Genomic DNA, 25,271 nt, shown 5'->3' on the forward strand with positions numbered 1-25,271 from the left:
TATGCCTAGCAGTGGGATTGCTGGGTTATAAGGCAGTTCTATTACCAGTTTTTTAAGGAATCTCCACACTGTTCTCCATAGTGGCTGTACTAGTTTGCATTCCCACCAACAGTGTAAGAGGGTTCCCTTTTTCCACACCCTCTCCAGCATTTATTGCTTGTAGACTTTTGGATCGCAGCCATTCTGACTGGCGTGAAATGGTACCTCATTGTGGTTTTGATTTGCATTTCTCTGATAATAGGTGATGTTGAGCATCTTTTCATGTGTTTGTTAGCCATCTGTATGTCTTTTTTGGAGAAATGTCTATTTGGTTCTTTGGCCCATTCTTAGCTCACAAAAAGCTATACAAAAGCAGGCAGCAGGCCAGATTTGGCCCATGGGCTATAGTTTGCACCCCCGTCTAGATTATTATTGGCTTCCCTTATGGCTCAGCAGTAAAGAATTCACCTGCAGTGCAGGATACTCAGTAGATGTGGGTTTGATCCTTGGGTTGGGAAGATCCCCTAGAGAAAGAAATGGCTACCCACTCCATGTTCTTGCCTGGAGAATCCCAGGGATGGGGGAGCCTAGCAGACTATAGTCCATGATGCCACAAAGAGTCAGACATGACTGAGTGAAAGCATGCAGGCACTAGATTATAATAGTTAAAAGGCAATTGCCTTAAAGATGTACAAAGTGTCTGTGAGTCTACAGAGCTGAGAAGGATCTCTTTTATCTAAAAACTGCATGAAGGAGATGACATTTCAACCTATTTGAAAGTAGGGATTTTAAATTTTCTTAGCTGAAAAAACATTTTTGCACTTAAAATCACTTATTTAATACCCAAATTAAGTTTGTTCATAGCAAAATTTTAAATTCAATAACACATGACCTTGAACAAACACATTCCTGTATACTAAAGCCTTGCAGTGATTATTATGTCTTCCATGCTGTTTTATTTTTTAAATTGTAGTAAGAACACTTAATGTAAGACCTACCCTCTTAACAGAATATTAAGTACCCAATACAGTGATGTTAAAAATATATACACAATGTACTACAGACCTCTGAAATGTACTCATCTTGCATAATCAAAACATAGAGCCATTGAATAACAACTCCCCATTTGACCCTCTCCCCTGCCCCTGGCAGCCATCATTCTACTTTCTGTTTCTATGAATTTGACTATTTTAGATATCTCAAATTAGTAGAATTGTACAGTTATTTGTCTGTCTGTGGTTGGCTTATTTCACTTAGCATAAGGTCCTGTCCTCTAGGTTTATTCATGTTGTCCACAAGAGTTGAAATCAGAACCTCAAGTGTGTATCTGCAAGTTCACTGCATGTTGTCCAAAAGAATTGAAATCAGGATCTCAAATAGGTATCTGCATGTTCATTGCAACATAACTCACAATAGTCAAGATATGTAAATAATTAAATGTTCATTGACAGATGAATGGATTAAAAAAGTATGGCATATACATACAATGGAATGTTATTCATCCCCAGAAAATGAAGGGAATTCTACTCTATGGAGAATGGGATTTTAATAGATGGGGTAGAGATCCAGACTGGAGTGCTTCTGATAGTAAAAGTGAGCATTGTTGATTGTTATTCCAGGATAATAGGTATAAATCCTGGCTATTTCATACAAATTGGGACATATTGTATCCTACTAGAATGAGTCTTAAAGCAACCATGAGCAGAGAACCCTGAATGTTGTCAAGGGAGAATTCATTAGGTATGCAGTGAATGAAAAAGTCCAAGTTGGTTGAAGCACAGGAGATAAATAGGGGGAGAAATCTAGAAAGGTAGTCTGGGGCTTGAACTAGGATTGAAATTGTATTTTCTTAAACATAAAGCTAAGACATTTGGAAATGATTAAACAAGTAGTGGAGAAGCATTGAATTTTTAAAATAATAAAGTGACTTTGTTTGCTCTCAGTGATGTCAGTGGTGTGCAGAATGAATTGGATCAGGCAGAGACTACATGCAGGAGCCCAATAAAGGGACCACAGCAGCAGTTAGAAGAGAGAATGAGAGAATGTGGACTGACTCCAGGCAACAGGAATAGAAAGGAAGGTGTGGATGAAAGACTCATCAGAGAGAAGGAGTCAAGAGAACTTATTAATTGAATATAAAATAAAAGATCATCTAAGAAAAAGAGAAACTCAAAGGAAACGCCCAAGAGTTTAAGTTGAGGTGACTATAGGCATTCTATACTTTAGGTTAGAATTAGGAAGGAAAGGGAGGTCTACAAATGAGTATAGGACTGGGATCCTATTCTTACTATAATTTGGACAAATAAATATAAGATAGCAATGGTACATCTGTAGTTTAACTTTTGAAAATACTTTTATGCCAGGAGTATTTTGAATAACTCTCTGTGTGAGCAACTTGTTTTTTTAAAAAATTGGACTTTGATTTAGAAGGAAGGTAAGGGAGAGGGTTGAGGTATATTTCTCTATAAAACTATTCTTTCTGTCTTCTTTCTAGGATGCAGTGGGATGAGATCCATTTTTAGATTAGTACACTGGTCCTTAGTTTATACTTACTGTAAAAGTAAAAGTGAACCCAACTGAGGGAAATATACAGTTATGACAGACCTCTAGCTAGAATATGATTCAGAATGATTTTAAACCACAGCTTGTATCACCCAGTTACCTCTATACTTAAGAGTCTTCAAAATTATCCAAACTAAGTATTTGATTAAAAAAAAAAACTCATTTTCCACAGAACATTTGGGATTGTAAAGATGCCTTGAAATCAAAGAAAGAAACAATGATGATACTTTATAACTTCTAAAATTTGAATTAAGCTTCTGCTGTGTTGCTGACTCCCAAAATGGTACCCAAGCTATATTTTATATTTTTTATATTCAATTTTCCAATAATTTTCTAAGCAGTGACTTTTTTCCAGCAGGGAATATGGAGAGAAATAAGAAGTGGAAAGAAATTGTTGTTTTACACACACACACCCCTAATTTTAAAAGAAAAAAAAAATTAAACAACAAAGGGAATGAAATCACTAGAGGAACAAATTCAGAAACAAGAATTTTTAATTTAGAAAAACTTTCCTACTTTTTGAAACTCTTGAATTCTTCAAACTCTTCCACTTGTTCAATATTCTTCCATGTCTAGATACTATGAAATTAACCAGTCTGGCCATGGTGTGTGGTATGGTCTGCTATTTCTCTAAAGTAGTGGTCCAGAAAAGGAAAGTAGATTTGAATACACTATCCTGCCTGGTCCCAGAATAGAATCCCCAGACATCTCAGGGTATGAATTACTGAGAAATGTTATCCCTCTCTGGTGAGAGACTAGACTGCTAGGAGAGTGGATAGAGAGTGGTTGTGTGGTGCACAGTAGCCCCTGGTGCTATGGCATGTTCTTGGTACAAGAAAGAAAGAGAAATCGTAGTATAAATCCCCCTTGTTGTTGTTGTTATAAAACCCCCTATAGACCAAAACTCTGATTGATGCCCTTCATCAGGACCAGTAGCCAAGGACTGTGGGTTTTATTTCTTAGAAATTTCCTTTTGGGCTCTGCTTCTTTCCTTGTGCCTTATTTTTTTTAATTGGTAAGTTTCTTTTACTCATCTTTCTAGTATGTTTAGCTCTTCCTGTGCTGACTACATAATATAAATAGAAAACATTATAATGCTATATAACTATAGTCATTATAAACATATTATAATGTATATTATCTATGATATAACCATGTAGATACAAACATGTCATACATATAATATTATAGGACACTGGCCAACCTGGCTGGTGCTTCTGACTCTATCCCTCTCTCCTTAGTAGTTATGATTACACACAAAGGCTTTGACAACTTCAAGATTTCTAATAAAAGCTTATCAGTGTTCTAGTTTTCTCTTCCTTAGTTCTTTGCCTGCAGGCAGTCCTTCTTAGGTATCATACTATTTAGCAACTGCCCTGACAGGATGAGAACTGATCTTAAGTAGGATGTGTCAAAATGCAAATAAACCAGATCCTTTCCTCACCCTCCAGCAGGTTTTGCCTTCAATGATTGTTAAACAAAGAAATCTAGATTATCTTTTTTTTCTCTCTTTATATTATTCTTATAGTTCTTCAGTCCCAGTGAAATTTTAAATTCCTGGGTTGAAATTGGATTTAAACAAGTAATGGTTTGTTTCTGAATTGACCATGATTAGCTTTCTCTATGATGGATCCCTTTCCTGTGGTGAGGTGGTGTAATAAGGATGTGTGTGGAGTTTTCAATATGACTAATTGGAATCTTTCTAGAAAGTTGTAATCATATTAGAATAACCACTAAGTGAAAAAAGATTGGGCATAGGAGACTTAGATGTTTGTCTGCCTCTGCAACTGCTTCTCTCTCGTGGACCTTATATAAGGCAACTTACCTCACTACCCTGAAAAACCCAAAGGTAGGAAACTCACAAATTTATGTAAGTGAAAACAATAAAAGTATAACAGGGCTTTATCAATATACAAGGTATTACTGTGTCTGTTACTGTACAATTATTATTCATTATTATTGCTATTATCATCACTAAAAATAGAATGTAACTTCAGCCTGTCTGTGCTAAAAGATTGGAACATATCCATCTAACCTCTAGAACAAGAAGTTTTTGCTATGAAAATTCTCATGTGCATTTTTTAATCCTGTCAAATACATTGATCTGTCTCTTTCCTAATAGATTCTTCATTAAGTTTCAACAATGATTGTATTTTTTCTTACTTTTAAGACAAGTTTTGACCTTCTAGACGCCTTTCAAGCTGAACAAAATTTAATATTGGAAATAGGAAATACTTTAGATGAAAACATGAGTTTCCCTACTGGATACTGGTTTGACTTGTGATCCCTTAGAAAATTACCATGTCTCTCTGAGCCAAATTTTCTCTAAATCTCATTTCACAATATCCAGCTTACAGAATAAGTTGAAAATTACAGTTTAGAGCATTTCATTTTGTAATGCATTATAGACATTGTTTTTTGAATAGTTGCAACTCTGTTCCTCATAGAAAGCTTATTTAGTCAACCCTTTATTTAATCAGAGTACCCTTTATATGTGCATGTAGAAAGATAATGGAGAGAGAGAGGAATGGAAAAGGCTAATCTTTTCTATTATTATGTCATGTACTGGGAAGCATGAAGGAGAAAATTATAAAATCAAATAGCTTAAATTACAATTTCAAATAAAAGAATTTTTTGATGCTGGTGTACTCTAACTTCTAAAAAATTTTACAAACAAAGAATCAAGAGAATAAATGCTAACAGCTTTGGAGAAACTTCTTTAATCACAGAACTATAACTGCTCTCTGCTGTTTAAGTCTTTGATTGCAGAAATACATTTGATCTACTTTTTAGAATTATTAAGTATAAAAAGGCATATCACTGTTGTTATTATCTTTTGTGTGTTCAGTTGTTCAGTTGTGTCTGACTCTTTGCAACCCCATGGATTGTAGTCTGCCAGGCTCCTCTGTCCATGAGACTTTTCAGGCAAGAATAATGGAGTGGGTTGCCATTTCCTTCTCCAGGGAATATTCCCGACCCAAGGATCAAACCCAGGTGACCTGCATTGCAGGCAGATTCTTTACCGTCTGAGCCACCAGGGAAGCCCAATTATTTTTTTATGCCTTCCTATGTATATTTTTGCAGTAAACACTAGTCATTTTGTATCCCTTTTAATTCTCCGCCCCACTTCTCCCCCCGGCCCCGCCTACCTTCTAACACCTTCTAATACCATCACTTTGGAGGTTAGGTTTGAACATAAGGACTTGGGGGAGACACGTTTAGTCCATAAGAGGGAGGAAAACGGATGCTATGTGAGTCTTCTCAGGATCCTTTTAATTCATTGTTCCTCTTCATCTTTAGGAGTTGTACAGATGTGCTGTGCTGCATGATCTTCATACTGTTCATTATGGCCTACATTCTTTTAGGACTTGCAGGTGAGTAAGAACAGGTATAGAAGATATTTAACTTTTACTATTTACATGACTAAGCCAGTGTCACATTTTTAACATTAATCATTTCAAAATCCTTCTTCTTATTGATTATTGTCTTTTCTGGAGGGAGTATGCCTCACCAGAACTCATTGGGTAGGAGATGCAATGAAAAATAAACACAGAGCAGTTTATTCAAAGGCAAGTCTATAAATTACCTAGATAAAATTATACAAAAGAAAGAAAAACCCTTATAGTTGCTCTTTAATCATTTTTACTTTTGAAATTTTATTAAGCAGCTAATAAGGTTCACATTATTATTTACTAATTAGGGACTTTTGATGAAAGTGAAAAAGGAGAGTGAGAAACCTGGTTTAAAACTCAACATTCAGAAAACTAAGATCATGGCATCCAGTCCCATGACTTCATGGGAAATAGATGGGGAAACAATGAAAACAGTGACAGACTTTATTTTGGGCTCCAAAATCACCGCAGATGGTGATTTCAGCCATGAAATTAAAAGACACTTGCTAGTTGGAAGAAAAGCTATGACTGACCTAGACAGCATATTAAAAAGCAGAGACATTACTTTGCTGACAAAGGTCCATCTAGTCAACACTATGGTTTTCCAGTAATCATGTATGGATAGGAGAGTTGGACTATAAAGAAAACTGAACACCGAAGAATTGATACTTTTGAATTGTGGCGTTGGAGATGACTCTTGAGATTTCCTTGGACTGCAAGGATATCAAACCTGAATATTCACTGGAAGGACTGATGCTGAAGCTGAAGCTCCAATACTTTGGCCACCTGATGTGAAGAACTGACTCATTGGAAAAGACCCTCATGCTGGGAAAGATTGAAGGCAGGAGGAGAAGGGATGACAGAAGATGAGATGGTTGGATGCATCACCAACTCGATGGACATGAGTTTGAGCAAGCTCTGGGAGTTGGTGATGGACAGGGAGGCCTGGTGTGCTGCAGTCCACGGGGTCACAAAGAGTCAGACATGACTGAGCAACTGAACTGAATAAGGTTCGTGTTACTATTTACCAATTAGAATTAGGGCCTAGATAAGTCTAAGTAACATATTACCTTTTCTTTTTATAAGCAAATTAAAAAGGAACAATTATTAAGTATTTCACCAAATAGTTTCTTGGCATATAAGAAGTCCTTTTGTCTTTGCCTACCAGAGAAAGATAGCCTGTGGTTCATTGTTAGATTAAAGGTTTTTCTATGGAAGTGAAAATAAAGAGGACAAATAAAGTCTTTGTTTAGGGTTTTTTTTTTTTTTTTTAAACTACCAAAAGGGATCGATCAGTATGGCAGAGTAAGAGGACATGAAACTCACTTTCCCCAACAAACACATCAAAATATATGTACATGTGGGACAGTTTTCACTGGAAACTGGCAGAAAGACTCCAAGGCTGTTAAGATACACATAATTGGGTAGGAAGGGGAAAAAAAGGCAATCAGGTCGTGTCATGTGCTCTTGGAGCGGACCTCAGAGGACAAGAAAGATCACACAGGTAGACACTCATCCTGTGAAATAAGCAATGAGAACCACAGATTGCGTGCCCCTGTCCTGGGTTTCTATACAGAGGAGACAAGCCCTCTTGGCTGGTTGAAGGACTGCTGGGGTAACAGGATGCCTGTGGGAAGCCTGGACTACAGCTGTGAGGAGCACTTATATGCTAGCTTGCTCCTGAGGCAGGGTGGAGAGAGGTATGCTCTAGTGGCCACTGGGTTTCCCATAACCTCCTTGGCATGCACAAAAGTTGAGCAAAGGCTTTGGTCCTTCTCATTCCACATCACAATGTATCATTGGATCTGGAGCAGCAATGAGTGGGTAGAAGAAGAAGCTGTGGTGTGCAGAGATGACCTAGTTCCTGGGCATACCCTGGGTGAGAGGGTGCCAGCCACTACTGACCTTACTCAAGCAATACATCTCAAGTAGCTCTCAGGTCTCAGACAGCAGCGGCTCCACCACAGCTTATCCTCAATCATGTGCCAAGTGTCCATGTAGCCCAGTGATGTGGTTTAACAAAAGGGCGGAAATGGTGGAGGCTGAGGACAGTGATGTGCTATGAGGGACAAAGGGGAACTTGCACATCAGGTTGTGTCTGAGCCGAAAAAAGGAAGCACTTATAGGTGCCTTCCCAGGCAGTGTGTCAGAGATAGCTGGGACCTCCGTCTGCAGACAGTGTGAGCAGAGAGCCCTCACAAGCCCCACTTACCTCAGCACTTCCCTGCTCTAGGGCAAAGGTCCCAGTGCAGATAGAGGGGAAAACATGCTGAAAGGGAACAGAACCAGCTTGGGCTCAACCCTCAGGGGGTCAGATCCAGCAGCTTGGGCTCAGACCCCACCCCTGATTGGACATTGATAGCCACTGAGCAGAAAGTCCTGCCTCACACTGGGCTCCAGCCTTAACTCCTCCATCTCTAGTTCACGGCTGCAGTCATCACTGAGCAGAAAGTCCTGCCTCACACTGGGCTCCAGCCTTAACTCCTCCATCTCTAGTTCACGGCTGCAGTCATGTCCATAGTGATTTTGGAGCCCAAGAAAATAAAATCTATCACTGCTTCCACTTTTTCCCCTTTTATTTGCTATGAAGTGATGGGACTGGATCCTAGTTTTTTGAATGTTGAGTTTCAAGCCAGCTTTTTCACTCTCCTCTTTCACCCTCATCAAGGGGCTCTTTAGTTTCTCTTCACTTTCTGCCATTAGAGTGGTATCATCTGCATATGTGAGGTTATAGATATTTCTCCTGGCAATTTTTATTTCAGCTTGTGATTCATCCAGCCCAGCATTTTGCATGATGTACTCTGTATACAAGTTAAATAAGCAAGGTGACAATATACAGCCTTGTACTCCTTTCCCAGTTTTGAACCAGCCCATTGTTCCATGTCTAGTTCTAACTGTTGCTTCATGACCCACATACAGGCTTCTTAGGAGACAGGTAAGATGGTCTGGTATTCCTATTTCTTTAAGAATGTTCCACAGTTTGTTGTGATCCACACAGTCTAAGTCTTTAGTGTAGTCAATGAAGAAGAAATGCATGTTTTTCTGGAATTCCCTTGCTTTCTCTATGACTCAATGAATGTTAACAATTTGATCTCTAGTTGTTCTGCCTTTTCTAAACCCATCTGGAAGTTGTCTGGAGCATCTGGAAGTTCTTGTTCACATACTGTTGAAACCTAGCTTGAAGGATTTTGAGCATAACTTTACTAGCATGTGAAATGAGCATAATTGTAAGATAGTTTGAACATTCTTTGGCATTGCTCGTCTTTGAGATTGGGATGAAAACTGACCTTTTCCAGTCTTGTGGCCACTGCTAAGTTTTCCAAATTTGCTGACATATTGAGTGCAACACTTTAACAGCATCATCTTATAGGATTTGAAATAGTTCAGCTGGAATTCCATCACCTCTACTAGCTTTGTTTGTAGTAATGCTTCCCAAGGCCCACTTGACTTCACATTCCAGGGTGTCTGGCTCTAGGTGAGTGACTACACCATCCTGGTTTTCTGGATCACTGAGACCTTTTTGTATAGTTCTTCTGTGTATTCTTGACACCTTTTCTTAATCTCTGCTGCCTCTGTTAGGTCCTTACCATTTCTGTCCTTTATCATGCCCATCCCTGCATGAAATGTATCCTTAATATCTCTAATTTTCTTGAAAGATCTCTACCTTTCCCATTCTATTGTTTTCTCCTATTTCTTTGCATTGTTCACTTAAGAAGGCCTTCATATCTCTCCTTGCTATTCTCTGGAACTCTGCAGGTAGTTGGGTATATCTTTCCCTTTCTCCCTTGCTTTTCACTTCTCTTCTTTCCTCAGCTATTTGTAAAGCCCCCTCAGACAACCACTTTGCCTTCTTGCATTTCTTTTTCTTTGGGATGATTTTGGTCCCTGCCTCCTGTACAATGTTACAAACCTCTGTCCATAGTTCTTCAGGCAATCTGTCTACCAGATCTAATCCCTTGAATCTATTTGTCACTACCACTATATAATCATAAGGAATTTGATTTAGATCATGCCTGAATTCCCTAGTGTATTTCCCTACTTTCTTCAATTTAAGCCTGAATTTTGCAATGAGGACCTGATGATCTGAGCCACAGTTAGCTCCAGGTCTTGTTTATACTGACTGTATAGAGCTTCTCCATCTTCAGCTGCAAAGAACATAATCAATCTGATTTTGGTATTGACCATTTGGTCTTGTATATGTTTAGAGTCATCTCCTGTGTTGTTGGAAGAGGGTGTTTGCTATGACCAGTGTGTTCTCTTGACAAAACTATGTTAGCCTTTGTTCTACTTCATTTTGTACTCTAAGTGCAAACTTGCCTGTTACTCCAGGTATCTCTTGACTTTCTACTTTTGCATTCCAGTCCTGGACCTATGATGAAAAGGACAGCTCTTTTTTGGTGTTAATTCTAGAAGGTCTTGTAGGTTTATAGAACTGGTCAATCAACTTCAGGTTCTTCAGCATCAGTGGTGGGGACATAGACTTGGATTACTGTGATGTTAAATGGTTTGCCTTAGAATGAACTGAGGTTATTCTGTCGTTTTTGAGATTGCACCCAAGTACTGCATTTTGGACTCTTTTGTAGAAGGTCCCAAGCATGATGAACCTAAAATAGACCCATACCAAGACATATCATAATTCAAATGGCAGAAGTCAAAAGTAAGAGAGAATATTTAAGGCAGCAAGAGAAAACAAAGAGTCATATGCAAGGGAATTCTTATAGGCTATCAGCTGATTTCTCCACAGAAACTTTTCAGGCCAGAAGGAAGTGGCATGATATGTACAGAGTGCTGAAGGGAAAATCCTGCAATATAAAATACTCTAACCAATAAGATTATCATTTTTAAAAAAGGAAATGTTAAAGGCTCTTCTCTAAGTGGAAAAGAAGTAAGAATGTTAAAAAGAAAATCTCCCCAGGAAAGGTAAATATATAATAAAAACTGATGACCAACTGCCGGGGTCCAGCCCTGGTGGATACAGGGAATTCGAAGGGGAGACGGCTTAGGCGATCGGGAAACAACAGCTTATTTAAATGTTAATTAAAGATATAAAGAGTGATTAAATAAGGATAGCTCAGTGAGGAAATTCAGTGGAGGAAAGAGGCTGAATAATTCAGCCAGAAGGTGAGAGAAAGAATAACATGGGGAGACCCAGCTTCTGTGAACAAGGCCCACATTTTATTTTCCAAAGTAGTTTTTATACCTTAGGTTATGCATAGAGGATAATGGAGGAAGGGGTAGAGTCATGCAGTAAGCCAGGCTTTCTTCCTGCAAACTTATCATATGCAAAAGTTTAGGTGATTTGCATCATCTTCTGGCCTGGAGGCCTGTTAACATTTTAAGACCCTTTCTTCAGAAAACTTATTTTTCTCTAAAGGTGATTAATCAGGCGCCACCCTCCAAAAGCATTAGATAAAGTTGCATTCCTATAGGGCAAAGGTGTGGTGGGCTATAACAAGAAAAAGAATTAACTCAAGGGTCCAAGGTTACAAACATTAAAGCTACTACTTACACCAATTATATTAATCAATACACTGCCAAGGACACAGTAGGTAAGGGATATGGAGACTTAGCAGCAAACATTGGCCCAACAAGTGAAAAACCCTTCACCAATACAATTTCTAATCAATCTTTTAACTGCTCAAAGGAATCTGTATTTAGACAGTTTAGAACATCTCATGCCTCTCACGGTTGGGAGGTTCTGAACAATCACAAGTGGCCGGAAAAACCTATTCAGGCAGGCTAGAGGACTTCCAAAGGAGTTTGTAGGTTGAAACACTATCACACCCAGGAACTTTATTAACTGGAGCTGTAAGTTAACTCTTTTTCAGAGAGAAGTGGTGGGGGACAGCCCCCTGTAAAGTCAGAGGTGTAGGTGAGAGCACAAAGCAGTAAAGTAGGCAGACTCTGGTTTTGGGGGTAGATGCTCGAGAATTTCCAGGGGGATTCCTGAGGCTCAGTCCCGCCTTTGCATATGCCGAGCCTCCTTCCTCATGACCTTTGCCACAGGCGAGTTCCTCACGCTGGCTCCCGGCAACCAACTACTTACATAAGCCAATAGGAAGTCTAAAAGACAGATAAAGCAACTATAACTATTATAAACAGTTAAGAGATAAATTTGGCCTTGGAATACAAAATGAAGCAGGGCAAAGGCTAATAGACTTTTGCCAAGAGAACACACTGGTCATAGCAAACACCTTCTTCCAGCAACACAAGGGAAGACTCTACACATGGACATCACCAGATGGTCAATACCAAAATCCGATTGATTATATTCTTTGCAGCCAAAGATGGAGAAGCTCTATACAGTCAGCAAAAACAAGACCAGGAGCTGACTGTGGATCAGATCATGAACTCCTTATTGCCAAATTCAGACATAAATTGAAGAAAGTAGGGGAAACCACTAGACCATTCAGGTATGAGCTACATCAAATCCCTTACAATTATACAATGGAAGTGACAAATAGATTCAAGGGATCAGATCTGATAGACAGAATGCCTGAAGAACTATGGATGGAGGTTTGTGACATTGTACAGGGGGCAGTGATCAAGACCATCCCCATGAAAAAGAAATGCAGAAAGGCAAAATGGTTGTCTGAGAAGGCCTTACAAATAGCTGAGAAAAGAAAAGAAGTGAAAGGCAAAGGAGAAAAGGAAAGATATATCCACTTGAATGCAGAGTTCAAAAAGAATAGCAAGGAGAGATAAGAAAGCCTTCCTCAGTGATCAATGCAAAGAAATAGAGGAAAACAATAGAATGGGAAAGACTAGAAATTTATTCAAGAAAATTAGAGATACCAAGGGAACATTTCATGCAAAGATGGGCATAATAAAGGACAGAAATGGTATGGACCTAACAGAAGCAGAAGATATTAAAATGAGGTAGCAAGAATACACAGAACTATACAAAAAAGATCTTCATGACCCAGATAATCACGATGGTATGATCACTCACCTAGAATGCAAAGTCAAGTGGGCCTTGGGAAGTATCACTACAAACAAAGCTAGTGGAATTCCAGTTGAGCTATTTCAAACCCTAAAAGATGATTCTGTAAAAGTGCTGCACTTAATATGCCAGCAAATTTGGAAAACTCAGCAGTGGCCACAAGACTAGAAAAGGTCAGTTTTCATTTCAATCCCAAAGTAAGGCAATGCCAAAGAATGCTCAAACTATCACACAATTGCACTCATCTCACATTCTAGCAAAGAAATGCTCAAAATTCTCCAAGCCAGGCTTCAACAGTACATGAACCGTGAACTTTCAGTGTTCAGGCTGGATTTAGAAAAGGCAGAGGAACCAGAGGTCAAATTGCCAAGATCCACTGGATCATTGAAAAAGCAAGAGGGTTCCAGAAAAACATCTATTTCTGCTTTATTGACTATGCCAAATCCTTTGACTGTGTGGATCACCACAAACTGTGGAAAATTCTTAAAAAGATGGGGATACCAGAACACCTGACCTTCCTCCTGAGAAATCTGTATGTAGGTCAAGAAGCAACAGTTAGAACTGGACATGGAACAACTGACTGGTTCCAAATTGGGAAAGGAGTACATCAGTGCTGTATATTGTCACCGTGCTTATTTAACTTACATGCAGAATACATCATGAGAAATGCTGGACTGGATGAAGCAAAAGCTGGAATCAAGATTGCTGGGAGGGAAATATCAAAAACCTTAGATATGCAGATGACACCACCCTTATGGCAGAAAGTGAAGAAGAATTAAAGAGCCTCTTGATGAAAAAGTGAAAGAGGAGAGTGAAAAAGTTGGCTTAAAGCTCAACATTCAGAAAACTAAGATCATGGCATCTGGTCCCATCACTTCATGACAAATAGATGGGGAAAAATGGAAACAGTGGCAGACTTTATCTTTGGGGGCTCCAAAATCACTGTAGATGGTGACTGCAGCCATGAAATTAAAAGACACTTACTCCTTGGAAGGAAAGTTATGACCAACCTAGACAGCATATTGAAAAGCATAGACATTACTTTGCCAACAAATTTCCATCTAGTGAAAGCTATGGTTTTTCTAGAAGTCATGTATGGATGTCAGAGTTGGACTATAAAGAAAGCTGAGCACTGAAAAATTGATGTTTTTGAACTGTGGTGTTGGAGAAGGCTCTTGAGAGTCCCTTGGACTGCAAGGAGATCAAACCAGTCCATCCTAAAGGAAATCAGTCCTGAATATTCATTGGAAGGACTGATGCTGAAGCTGAAATTCCAATTTTTTGGCCACCTGATGTGAAGAGCTGACTCATTTGAAAAGACCCTTATGCTGGGAAAGATTGAAGGCAGGAGGAGAATGGGACTACAGAGAATGAAATGGCTGGATGGCATCACTGACTGAATGGATATGAATTTGAGTAAACTCTGGGAGTTGGTGATAGACATGGAGGTCTGGTGTGCTTCAGTGCACGGGGTCTCAAAGAGTTAAGACACGACTTTGTGACTGAACTGAACTGAAGAGATAAACATGAAGATGTAAAATATGACATCATAAGCACAAAATGTGGGTGAAGGAGTGAAAAAAAAGTTGATATTTTAGAATGTACTTGATCTTAAATGACTACCAATTAAAACAAGTTGATATTATTATATATCAACATATATGAACCAAATAGTAAGCACAAATAAAAAATCTGTAATAGTTCCATGAAAGTTGAAAGGAATGGAAAACTCACATACTAATAAAAAAAATCATCAAACCCCAAGAGAAGAAACAAAATGAAGAAATATGAACAGAGAATAACTATAAAAACAACTGGAGAACAAGTAATAAAATGGCTGTAAGTACACACCTATCAATAATTGCTTTAAATGTCAATTAACTAAATGCTCCAGTCAGAAGACACAGGGTAGCTGATTGGATTTTCAAAAAGATCCTCCTGTGTGCTGCCTGTAGGAGATTCACTTTAGAGCTAAAGGCACACAGAGACTGAAAGGCCGGCAAGGGAAAAAGATATTTCATACAAAAAGAAATGGCAAGAAAGTGTGAGTAATAATTTTCATACTGGAAAAAATGACTTCAAAACAAAGGCTATTTCAAACAACAAGGAAGGGCATTATATAATGATAAAAGTCTTGATACAAGAAGAAGATATTTGTTAACATATGTGCACCCAACCTCAGTTCAGTTCAGTTCAATTCAGTCGCTCAGTCATGTCCGACTCTTTGCAACCCCATGAATCGCAGCACGCCAGTCCTCTCTGTCCATCACCAACTCCCGGAGTTCACTCAGAGTCACGTCCGTTGAGTCAGTGATGCCATCCAGCCATCTCATCCTCTGTCGTCCCCTTCTCCTCCTTCCCCCAATCCCTCCCAGCATCAGAGTCTTTTCCAATGAGTCAACTCTTCGCATGAGGTGGCCAAAGTACTGGAATTTCAGCTTTAGCATCATTCCTTCCAAAGAAATCCCAGGGCTGATCTCCTTCAGAATGGACTGGTTGGATCTACTTGCAGTCCAAGGGACTCTCAAGAGTCTTCAACACCACAGTTCAAAAGCACCCAACCTAGGAGTGTCTAAATATATAAAGTAAATACTGTCTCGTATAAAAGGAAAAATTGATAATAACAAAATGATATTAGGAAACTTTAACATCACACTGATACCAGTGGATCATCCAAACAAAAAATAAATCAGGAAACAATGTCTTAAATGACACAGTAGAGCAGCTAGACTTAATTGGTATGTAGAGAACATTCCATCCAAAACAGCAGAACATTCTTTGCAAGTGCACACAGAATTTTCCCCAGGATGGATCACATCCTAAGCCACAAAACAAGCCTCAACAAATTTAGGAGGATATAAATTATACCAAGCATTTATTTCAACCATAACAGTGTAAAATTAGAAATTAATTACATAAAGAAAAATGAGAAAAGAACAGATATGTGGAGACTAAACAACATGCTACCAAAAAGCCAATGGGTCAATGAAAAAAATCAGAGAGGAAATCAGAAAATACCTTGAGAAAAATGAAAATAGAAATACAACCTTCAAAAATCTGTAGGGTGCAGTTAAAGCAATTCTACAAAGAAAAATCTCAAACAGCCTAACCTACCACCTAAAGGAATTAGTAAAAGAAGAATAAACAGAACCTAAAGTCAGCAGAAGAAAAGAAATATTAAAGAACAGAGAGGAAATGAATAAAATAGGAATTTGTAAATCAGCTATACTTTGATTAAAAAAAAAACTACCAAAGGAACTGGTGTGAATATTTTGCATAAAAAGACTTCTCCATTGCCTATGAATAGTATCACTTTATTGCCAGAGACTTACATCCTATCCCTTCAATGTTAACTTAGGAAACTTTACTGTATTATTATTATTAGGGTGGGGACTGTAAAGTCAGATGATAATTTCTAGTAAAAATAATTAATGCCTAGACTTAATGTGTATAGATTGTCCAGCAGTAAAAAGGCAGTGCCTATCTAGAGAACAATGGAAAATATTCTTCTCTGTTCTTCAGTTTTATCTTCCAATAAAGAGAAATACTTGGAGAACAGTAATTGATAGTAATTTCCAAAAGATCATCTGAGTAATACTGTGCAAAAGCTACACATAACTGGAGAATGTAAAAAAAAAAATATGGCAGGAAAATAGGGAAAGAGAAGAACCAAGGAATATAAACCACAAAACCAAATAAAGCACTATAAGTTCTTCAGAAGATTCCTTTGGTATTTCTTTTATACATCGTAATTTCTAAACATTTATGTAGTAGCAGTATAATACATTGGAGAAGGATATGGCAATCCACTCCAGTATTCTTGCTGGAGAATCCCATGGACAGAGCAGTCTGATGGGCTATAGTCCATAGGGTCTGCAAAGAGTCGAACACGACTGAAGCAACTTAGTATGCATTCATGTAAGCACAATACATAAATGAATAAATTGAATATTAAAACAAAGTGAATTTTCTTATTATACAACCAATAGTATTTTAGCATCTCCAAGTTTGGGACACGTGTTTGTCATTGTCATGTTTTTGTTTGTTTTTGCTTTTTGTCATATAGTTGAAATATGTCATATGGGAGAAAAGATTTGGAGTCAAGCAGATCTAGGGCTTCCTCATATGGTTTGGTGGACATAAGCTACTTTCTTAATCTCAATTTTCTCATCTGTAAAATAGGGAAACACTACCCACTTTGGAGGGCTGTTATGAGGAGTAAATGAAATAATATCCAGCTATACCAATGCTGCTGCTGCTAAGTCGCTTCAGTCGTGTCCGACTCTGTGCGATCCCATAGACGGCAGCCCACCAGGCTCTCCCATCCCTGGGATTCTCCAGGCAAGAACACTGGAGTGGGTTGCCATTTCCTTCTCCAATGCATGAAAGTGAAAAGTGAAAGTGAAGTCGCTCAGTCACGTCCGACTCTTAGCGACCCCACGGACTGCAGCCTACCAGGCTCCTCCGTCCATGGGATTCTCCAGACAAGAGTACTGGAGTGGGGTGCCATTGCCTTCTCTGAGCTATACCAATAATCTACATAATAGTACAAAGCAGTATTTCATTTGCTACCATTGTATAATCTAGTTGTTCTGAATTTTAATAAATTGCTTTTAAATGTAATTTACTATATTGTTTCTATAGCAACCCATAATTTTTGTTATTAAAGTTTGAATGCATGCAGGAACTTCATAAGGATCTCTTACTGTGTCTGAAATCTTTCCATTAGGAGACCTTATGTTATAATTGAGTTTCTCCTCTCCATCTCAGAGCCAGTCTCTTGTAATCCATGGAGAAATGCCTTCCGTCCTTATCTAGAGCTGGGCATGCCACTGCCACTCTCTCCCTTGTCAGCACAGTGAACGCACAGTAGAATGTGTCATTGCCTCTGAAACAAGATGAGAAATTTGCCTTTTTGTTTAAGATCTCCAGATTCAGTGTGTAAATGCCTTAACTCACACAGGGAAATTGGGATACAAATGTTCCTCAGTGAAAAATTGTGTTCAATATTGGATTTAGTGTTTCCTCTAAATTAATCCTTATGCCACTAATTAAAATGTTGTTGTTCAGTTGCTAAGTTGTGCCCAACTCTTTGAGACCTCATGTATTGCAGCACACCAGGCTTCCTTGCCCTTCACTATCTCCCAGAGTTTTCTCAAACTCATGGCCATTGAGTCAGTGATGCCATCCAACCATCTCATTCTGTCACCCCCTTCTCCTCCTGCCCTCAGTCTTTCCCAGCATCATGGTCTTTTCCAATGAGTTGGCTCTTAAAAGCCATTCTAGTCTGTTTCTAAGACAAATTTAACTCTTCTAATACCGGACTAAAAGAAGAATGAAGGAAAACACTTGGCAGATGTTAATAGAAATGGTTAAGATTTTTTTTTAACGTAAAAGAATGTACACCTTCACTTGAAGAAAGTTAAAGCTGTCAGTTTTACTGTTGTGTTGTAAGTAGTTTTGCATCTTGTGTTAGATCAGGACCCTCTTAGGCTTATCTTTCATCCTTGTGCTTTTTATAAGGAATGTTACCATGAAAGAGACATGTTTCTTACAAATTCTACCAAGGGAAAACAAAGCAACAAAACTGTTCTTTGCCCTGTGTGTAGAATATGGCCAGCTAGGGTAACACTTGGATGCAAAAAAGACACTTGACATTCGACTGATGAAAGGCAGAACCTCTGTTTAAGTGGGCGAAGTGGAGTCTGGGTAGATGGTAATCAAATCTCCTTGAAAGATCAAACTAACATTTATGATAATAGCCCTCTTTTGTCCTCCTTCACTGATGGGTGCTGTTCAATTATTGCACTAACTGGAAAAAAGAGTAGGAATATTTATTATGTAAAGTGTTCTTGCTATCCTTGTGCTAACATTATATATACAATAATAGCACAATTTTAACACTGAATAATTTTTTATTTCTTTTCAAATGGATTTCCAATTGAAAGAGTTAGTTTTTTTTATTGTTGTATTTACATGAGAAGCAATTATAGTTAGGGTTCAAAGCTTGTTTTTGGTTTTCTTTTTTAATCTTCCTCAGGAATAATTAATTATTCCTATTAGTTGAGAAGACAGGAAAGTAAATTAATGTGAGCAAGCCTAGGCTCTGTTACTATCCTGTAAGAAACTGAGGCAACGTGGAGATGACATATGTAGGTGTCCTAGTTACTAGGCTGGGTGAGCTCCTACAGTTAGTGTGTACTGTCAGCCTGTGTACTGTACAGTCAGTAGGGTTTTCAGATGATTGAAGCCCACTCTACATTTGACTGCGTGAGAGACCTTCAAGGGGCTCAGCTGAGCCTTCTCCAAATTCCTAACTCCTAAAATCCTGAGCAAATTTAAATTGTTGTATTAAGCCTGTGGGCTTGGGGGTGCAAAAATAGATAAAACAAAATCTGATACCTGGAAGTGGGATGCTGGCTTAACAAAATATAAAATGTGGGCATTCATTTTGGAGAACAGGTGGTATTCAGAAGCCTAGTGAATTTTGAGGTTGTTGATGAAAGTTTGATGGAAAATGAGGACATGTAATTGGAAACATGAGGAAAAGGCACTTTGCTATGTGGTGGTTAAAGTTTGGCAACACTGTTGCCAATGGTGGTGTGGAAAGAAGGAAATACACGTAATGAATTCAATGATCTAGCTAAGGAGACCATCCTTAAGAGATGAACCAGTCCTGAAGAGCCTCATCTACCCTTGGACCTGACTTAGGTGATGATATTCAGACCTTGAGTCTGAGCCTGATATTGTAACTGGATGAGGTTTCTGGGGATCCTGGGAGAGTAAAAGTGTATTTGATTGTGGAGGGAATGTAAAAATTTTGCCTAGTCTTAACAAGTGGTTGCAAACTCTTTGCCACTCCATCAAGAGATGGAGTCTTCATTCTTGCCCACTGAATTTAGTGAAATTAGGGATTTCTTCTCTAACAGAGAATGAATCAAGCCAAAATACAACAGTAAAGGGCTTTGATGTGCAGGTAATTTATTCAGTTCAGTTCAGTCGCTCAGTCATGTCCAACTCTTTTCAACCCCATGAATTGCAGCACGCCAGGCCTCCCTGTCCATCACCAACTCCCAGAGTTCACTGAGACTCACGTCCATCGAGTCAGTGATGCCATCCAGCCAACCCATCCTCTGTCATCTCCGTTTCCTCCTGCCCCCAATCCCTCCCAGCATCAGAGTCTTTTCCAATGAGTCAACTCTTCACATGAGGTAGCCAAAGTATTGGAGTTTCAGCTTTTAGCATCATTCCTTCCAAAGAAATCCCAGGGCTAATCTCCTTCAGAATGGACTGGTTGGATCTCCTTGCAGTCCAAGGGACTCTCGAGTCTTCTCCAACACCACAGTTCAAAAGCATCAATTCTTCGGTGCTTAGCTTTCTTCACAGTTCAACTCTCACATCCATACATGACTACTGGAAAAACCATAGCCTTGACTAGACGGACCTTTGTTGGCAAAGTAATGTCTCTGCTTTTCAATATGCTATCTAGGTTGGCCATAACTTTCCTTCCAAGGAGTAAGCATCTTTTAATTTCATGGCTGCACTCACCATCTGCAGTGATTTTGGAGCCCCCAAAAATGAAGTCTGACACAGTTTCCACTGTTTCCCCATCTGTTTGCCATGAAGTAATGGGACCAGATGCCATGATCTTCGTTTTCTGAATGTTGAGCTTTAAGCCAACTTTTTCACTCTCAATTTCATCAGGAGGCTTTTTAGTTCCTCTTCACTTTCTGCCATAAGGGTGGTGTCATCTGCATATCTGAGGTGATTGATATTTCTCCCAGCAATCTTGATTCCAGCTCATGCTTCTTCCAGCCCAGCATTTCTCATTATGTACTCTGCATAGAAGTTAAATAAGCAGGGTGACAATATAGAGCCTTGACGTACTCCTTTTGCTCTTTGGAACCAGTCTGTTGTTCCATGTCCAGTTCTAACTGTTGCTTCCTGACCTGCATATAGGTTTCTCAAGAGGCAGGTCAGGTGGTCTGGTATTCCCATCTCTTTCAGGATTTTCCACAGTGTATTGTGATCCATACAGTCAAAGGCTTTGGCATAGTCAATAAAGCAGAAATAGATGTTTTTCTGGAACTCTTCCTTTTTCCATGATCCAGCGGATGTTGGCAATTTGATCTCTGGAATGGGTGAATTTAACTCAGATGACTATTATATCTACTACTGTGGGCAGGAATCCCTTAGAAGAAATGGAGTAGCCATCATGATCAACAAAAGAGTCTGAAATGCAAGTAATTTATCAGTTCAGTTCAGTCTCTCAGTCGTGTCCAACTCTTTGCGACCCCATGAATTGCAGCACGCCAGGCCTCCCTGTCTATCACCAACTCCCGGAGTTCACTCAGACTCACGTCCATCGAGTCAGTGATGCCATCCAGCCATCTCATCCTCTGTCGTCCCCTTCTCCTCCTGCCCCCAATCCCTCCCAGCATCAGAGTCTTTTCCAATGAGTCAACTCTTTGCATGAAGTGGCCAAAGTACTGGAGTTTCAGCTTTAGCATCATTCCTTCCAAAGAAATCCCAGGGCTGATCTCCAGAATGGGCTGGTTGGATCTCCTTGCAGTCCAAGGGACTCTCAAGAGTCTTCTCCAACACCACAGTTCAAAAGCATCCATTCTTCGGCACTCAGCTTTCTTCACAGTTCAACTCTCACATGTATACATGACTACTGGAAAAACCATAGCCTTGACTAGATGGACCTTTGTTGGCAAAGTAATGTCTCTGCTTTTCAATATGCTATCTAGGTTGGTCATAACTTTTCTTCCAAGGAGCAAGTGTCTTTTAATTTCATGGCTGCAGTCACCATCTGCAGTGATTTTGGAGCCCCAAAAAATAAAGTCTGACACTATTTCCACTGTTTCCCCATCTATTTCCCATGAAGTGATGGGACCAGATGCCATGATCTTAGTTTTCTGAATGTTGAGCTTTAAGCCAACCTTTTCACTCTCCACTTTCACTTTATCAAGAGGCTTTTTATAGAAAGGAAGCCATCATGGATTGACTGGGAACAGTAGGACTGAAAGTACCAAGGATAGAAAGAAGGTGGTTTACATAATACAGTCTTAAATCCTTCACGAAACAGTTTTCATGTTGTTGCTCAGTTGTGTCCAACTCTTTGCAACCCCATGAACTGTAGTACTCCAGGCTCTTCTGTTCATAGGATTTTTCTGGCAAGAGTACTGGGGTGGGTTGCCATTTCCTCCTCCAGGCAATCTCCCTGACCCAGGGATTGAACCCTTATCCCCCGCCTCTCCTGCATTGGCAGGTGGATTCTACCACTGAGCCATCTTGGAAACCCTGATGGAATGATGTGGAGAATAAACAAAATAGCTGAATTAATAATCAAATGTGGGCTTCCCTGGTGGCTCAGTGGTAAAGAACCCACCTGCTAATGCAAGAGATGTGGGTTCAATCCCTGGGTGGAAAGATCCTGTGGAGAAGGAAATGGCAATCCTCTCCAGTATTCTTGCCTGGGAAATCCCATGGAGAGAGGAGCCCAGTGGGACACAATTTAGTGATTAAGCATGCACGCACAGTCAAACTTGATCCTATCATTTCTAGTGTTAAAAGTATATGTTCATTGTCTTAGGGTAGCAATACAGTAGCAATACATGTCTACTTTTCCATTCATTTCTTAATGAAATCCAGCATTTTATCTCTACTCCGACCTGGACTACCCTGAAATGCCAAGGAGAGGTCAGTCTTGTTTCCATTTTCTTGTTGGAGAGAGAAATCTTATAGTCGACTGGTGTTCTGATGTTTTGGTTGGTGCTGTTTGATATAATTTCTTAGTGAATTGCTTATCTGGATGCTTCCACTCATAGTGGTTTCCTATGCTAGGACCCACGACTATAGTTTTTACTTATTATGCCCCATTCTCCTGAGAATTCAGTCCCTACTCTTAGACCATTCTGTCAAGTCTAGGACATCAGCCCAGTCTCTGCCTTCATGGAAAGTCCCCCTTTGGGGTATTTGTATTCCTTTTGGCCTATAGATATGGTTCAGGGTCGTTTTATTCTGTCCTAAAGTGAAATCTCAAGGAGAAAAATTTAGTTCTTGTCCCTTCCCTTTCTTAAAGCTAATTAGCCTTCCTTTCCCAAGGGATATGAGGATGGGGGAAACCATATTTTCATAACTGAGAGGTCCTTTAGGTGAACTTTTGACAAACAAAGATAATTCCAAGGTGACATTTTTGCTTCTTTCTATGCAGAGAAGCAGTGGGCAATCTCTCTTACTAATAAAGAAATAAGCAAATATAATTATAAAGATTATGCTACAGAGCCATCCCTTTATAGTTTTTGAGATTGCTGGTATGATCCTAATATTCATTGTAAGTGAACATTGGTGATGAAAAGTGAATATGACAGGAAGTCACACTGTACCTGACTCTACTTTGGAACTAAAATGAGCCTGCCTGTCAGATCACAGCTTGGAAACATTGTTTTAGCAAAATTACTTTTTTATCCGAAAAAGGTAAGAAAGTTAAATAATTCCAGTTCCATTATCTTTAAAATTGTTCTAGTAAACTTTTCTTAATGATGAATTTATTGTATTTGTAAATAACCAGAACCAGTATTAAATGTCCTTTTGCATCCTTGATAAATATACAGATGTTTACAGATAAAACTATACACCTATACATTACTTTGGAAGTGTTCGTTATAAAAGGAACACACTTATTTTTAACCGTTACTCAAACAGATTTTTTTTTGATGTTGTGTGAGATTTTTCCTGCTTGTTGTATTTTGTTGAGTTCATGGGTCCCAGAAGATCTCAAGTGGAATATTGTTAGCATGAGAGAGACTGATTTATGCTCAAGGACATGACCCTAAACTCACTATTGGGTGGAAGAGGCCACCTATGAAATGAGAAACAACATTTTTCTTATCCAGGCAACTGGAGACAGGGCTGCTTCCAAAAGTGTTTCTCCAGCAGCAGTGTCATCAACACAGATTTTCAAATTCGGTATCATGTGTCCTATTACCTGCTTCATTGCATTTGTAAATTGCTTGTGTTAAAAAGCCATAAGCACTATTTGGCAGGCCTGTTCCTCACATATTAAAACAGTTAAAATGTACCTTTAAGGGATACAAAGTAATGATTAGAAAGCCAAAATTCCCAGCCAGCAAGTGTTGAGGGAATGCCTTAGCTGCCCCAAACAGATTTGCAGTTAATTTTTAAGTGTCAGTGCAAGCAGTTGGTCTAATCACATTTTCTCCTTGACAGAGGGCTTTGCAATGGCTGCAACTTCTGACTCAACCCTAGAGCACAGCAGAACATGCTTGGCAAATGTTTGGAAATAAGAGAAAATATTAGATAATAATACTTGCTCCTGAAACTTTAGTAAGATACCTTGCCTTGATCATGAGTGAAAGGATAATTTGCCTGAATAGTTTTCACCCATCTCTTATCAGTCTTTAGTACTCTGCTATGAATTACCCAAATAGGAGTAGTTCACAAATAATTCCCCTTCTTCTCTTTCTCTCTCTCCCCGCTCCCAACACAGAGAAAGATGCATACATCAGCTACACTTAAAGGGTTTTTTAAAATTTATTTCTAAATGTTATGTGGCAGCCTGGATGGGAGGGAAGTCTGGTGGAGATTGGGTTCATTTGTGTGTATATGTATATGTGTATATACATATATATATGTGTGTATATATATATATGGCTGAGTATATATATGGCTGAGTCTCTTTGCTATCCACCTGAAACTACCACAACGTTGTTAATCAGCTATACTCCAATGTAAGATTAAAAGTTTTTTAAAAAAATGGTGAGAAAATTAAGGGGGAGAGATGGTTTGTCCTGATTTTTGTTGATTGCTATGTGACTTTGTCATTTGATCTTACTCACCACAGTAATCCAGGCAGCTTAATTCTGGAGCCTGTGCTATTAGTCACCATGCTATACTGCATTTTATTTAACAAAGAAGATGAGTGAGGATTTTTAAAGTAATAAAGGTTACTGAGCGAGAGGCCAGACCAGAACCCCATGATACTCTCCTAAATGCTTTCTCTTACTCCTTCCCCTCCCTCATCTAATTCCACAGAGTTGGGCTTAAAACAGAGAGTATAAGAGAATGGCACTAGAGGAATAAAGTGAAAAGAAAGTATTATTTTGCAGCAATAATTATGAAAATCTGAGAGCTGCAGTCTTGCTCCGTGAGACCGAGTGTATATTCATTTTGCTGCAGTGTCATTGTTTACATTCACTGATCATTTGCAAAATTAGCCTCTATTATGTACCCACTAGAGAGAGGAGCATATTCTTTATGATAATCCACACCTATTAGTACAGATTTGGTTTTTTTCTTTCAATCAATGTGTGTACTATAGAGTAAATAAAATTATGTCAGACAGTATCTCATTCTTTGGGCTTTTTTTT

The 25,271-nt window shown here is 38.9% G+C and overlaps 1 protein-coding gene across 3 annotated transcripts in view; it reads left to right on the forward strand.

Annotated features, from left to right (window-relative positions):
• SLC44A5 (solute carrier family 44 member 5) overlaps positions 1–25,271 on the forward strand; it is a 425,439-nt gene that overhangs the window by 302,976 nt on the left and 97,192 nt on the right. For all 3 annotated transcript variants that reach the window (XM_061411561.1, XM_061411560.1, XM_061411563.1), the window contains one exon: positions 5,842–5,915. In XM_061411561.1, the coding sequence (XP_061267545.1) occupies positions 5,842–5,915 (74 nt within the window). The remainder of the gene's footprint in view (positions 1–5,841; positions 5,916–25,271) is intronic.

Source organism: Bos javanicus, chromosome 3 (genome assembly GCF_032452875.1).
Source record: "Bos javanicus breed banteng chromosome 3, ARS-OSU_banteng_1.0, whole genome shotgun sequence".
Classification (NCBI taxonomy): domain Eukaryota; kingdom Metazoa; phylum Chordata; class Mammalia; order Artiodactyla; family Bovidae; genus Bos; species Bos javanicus.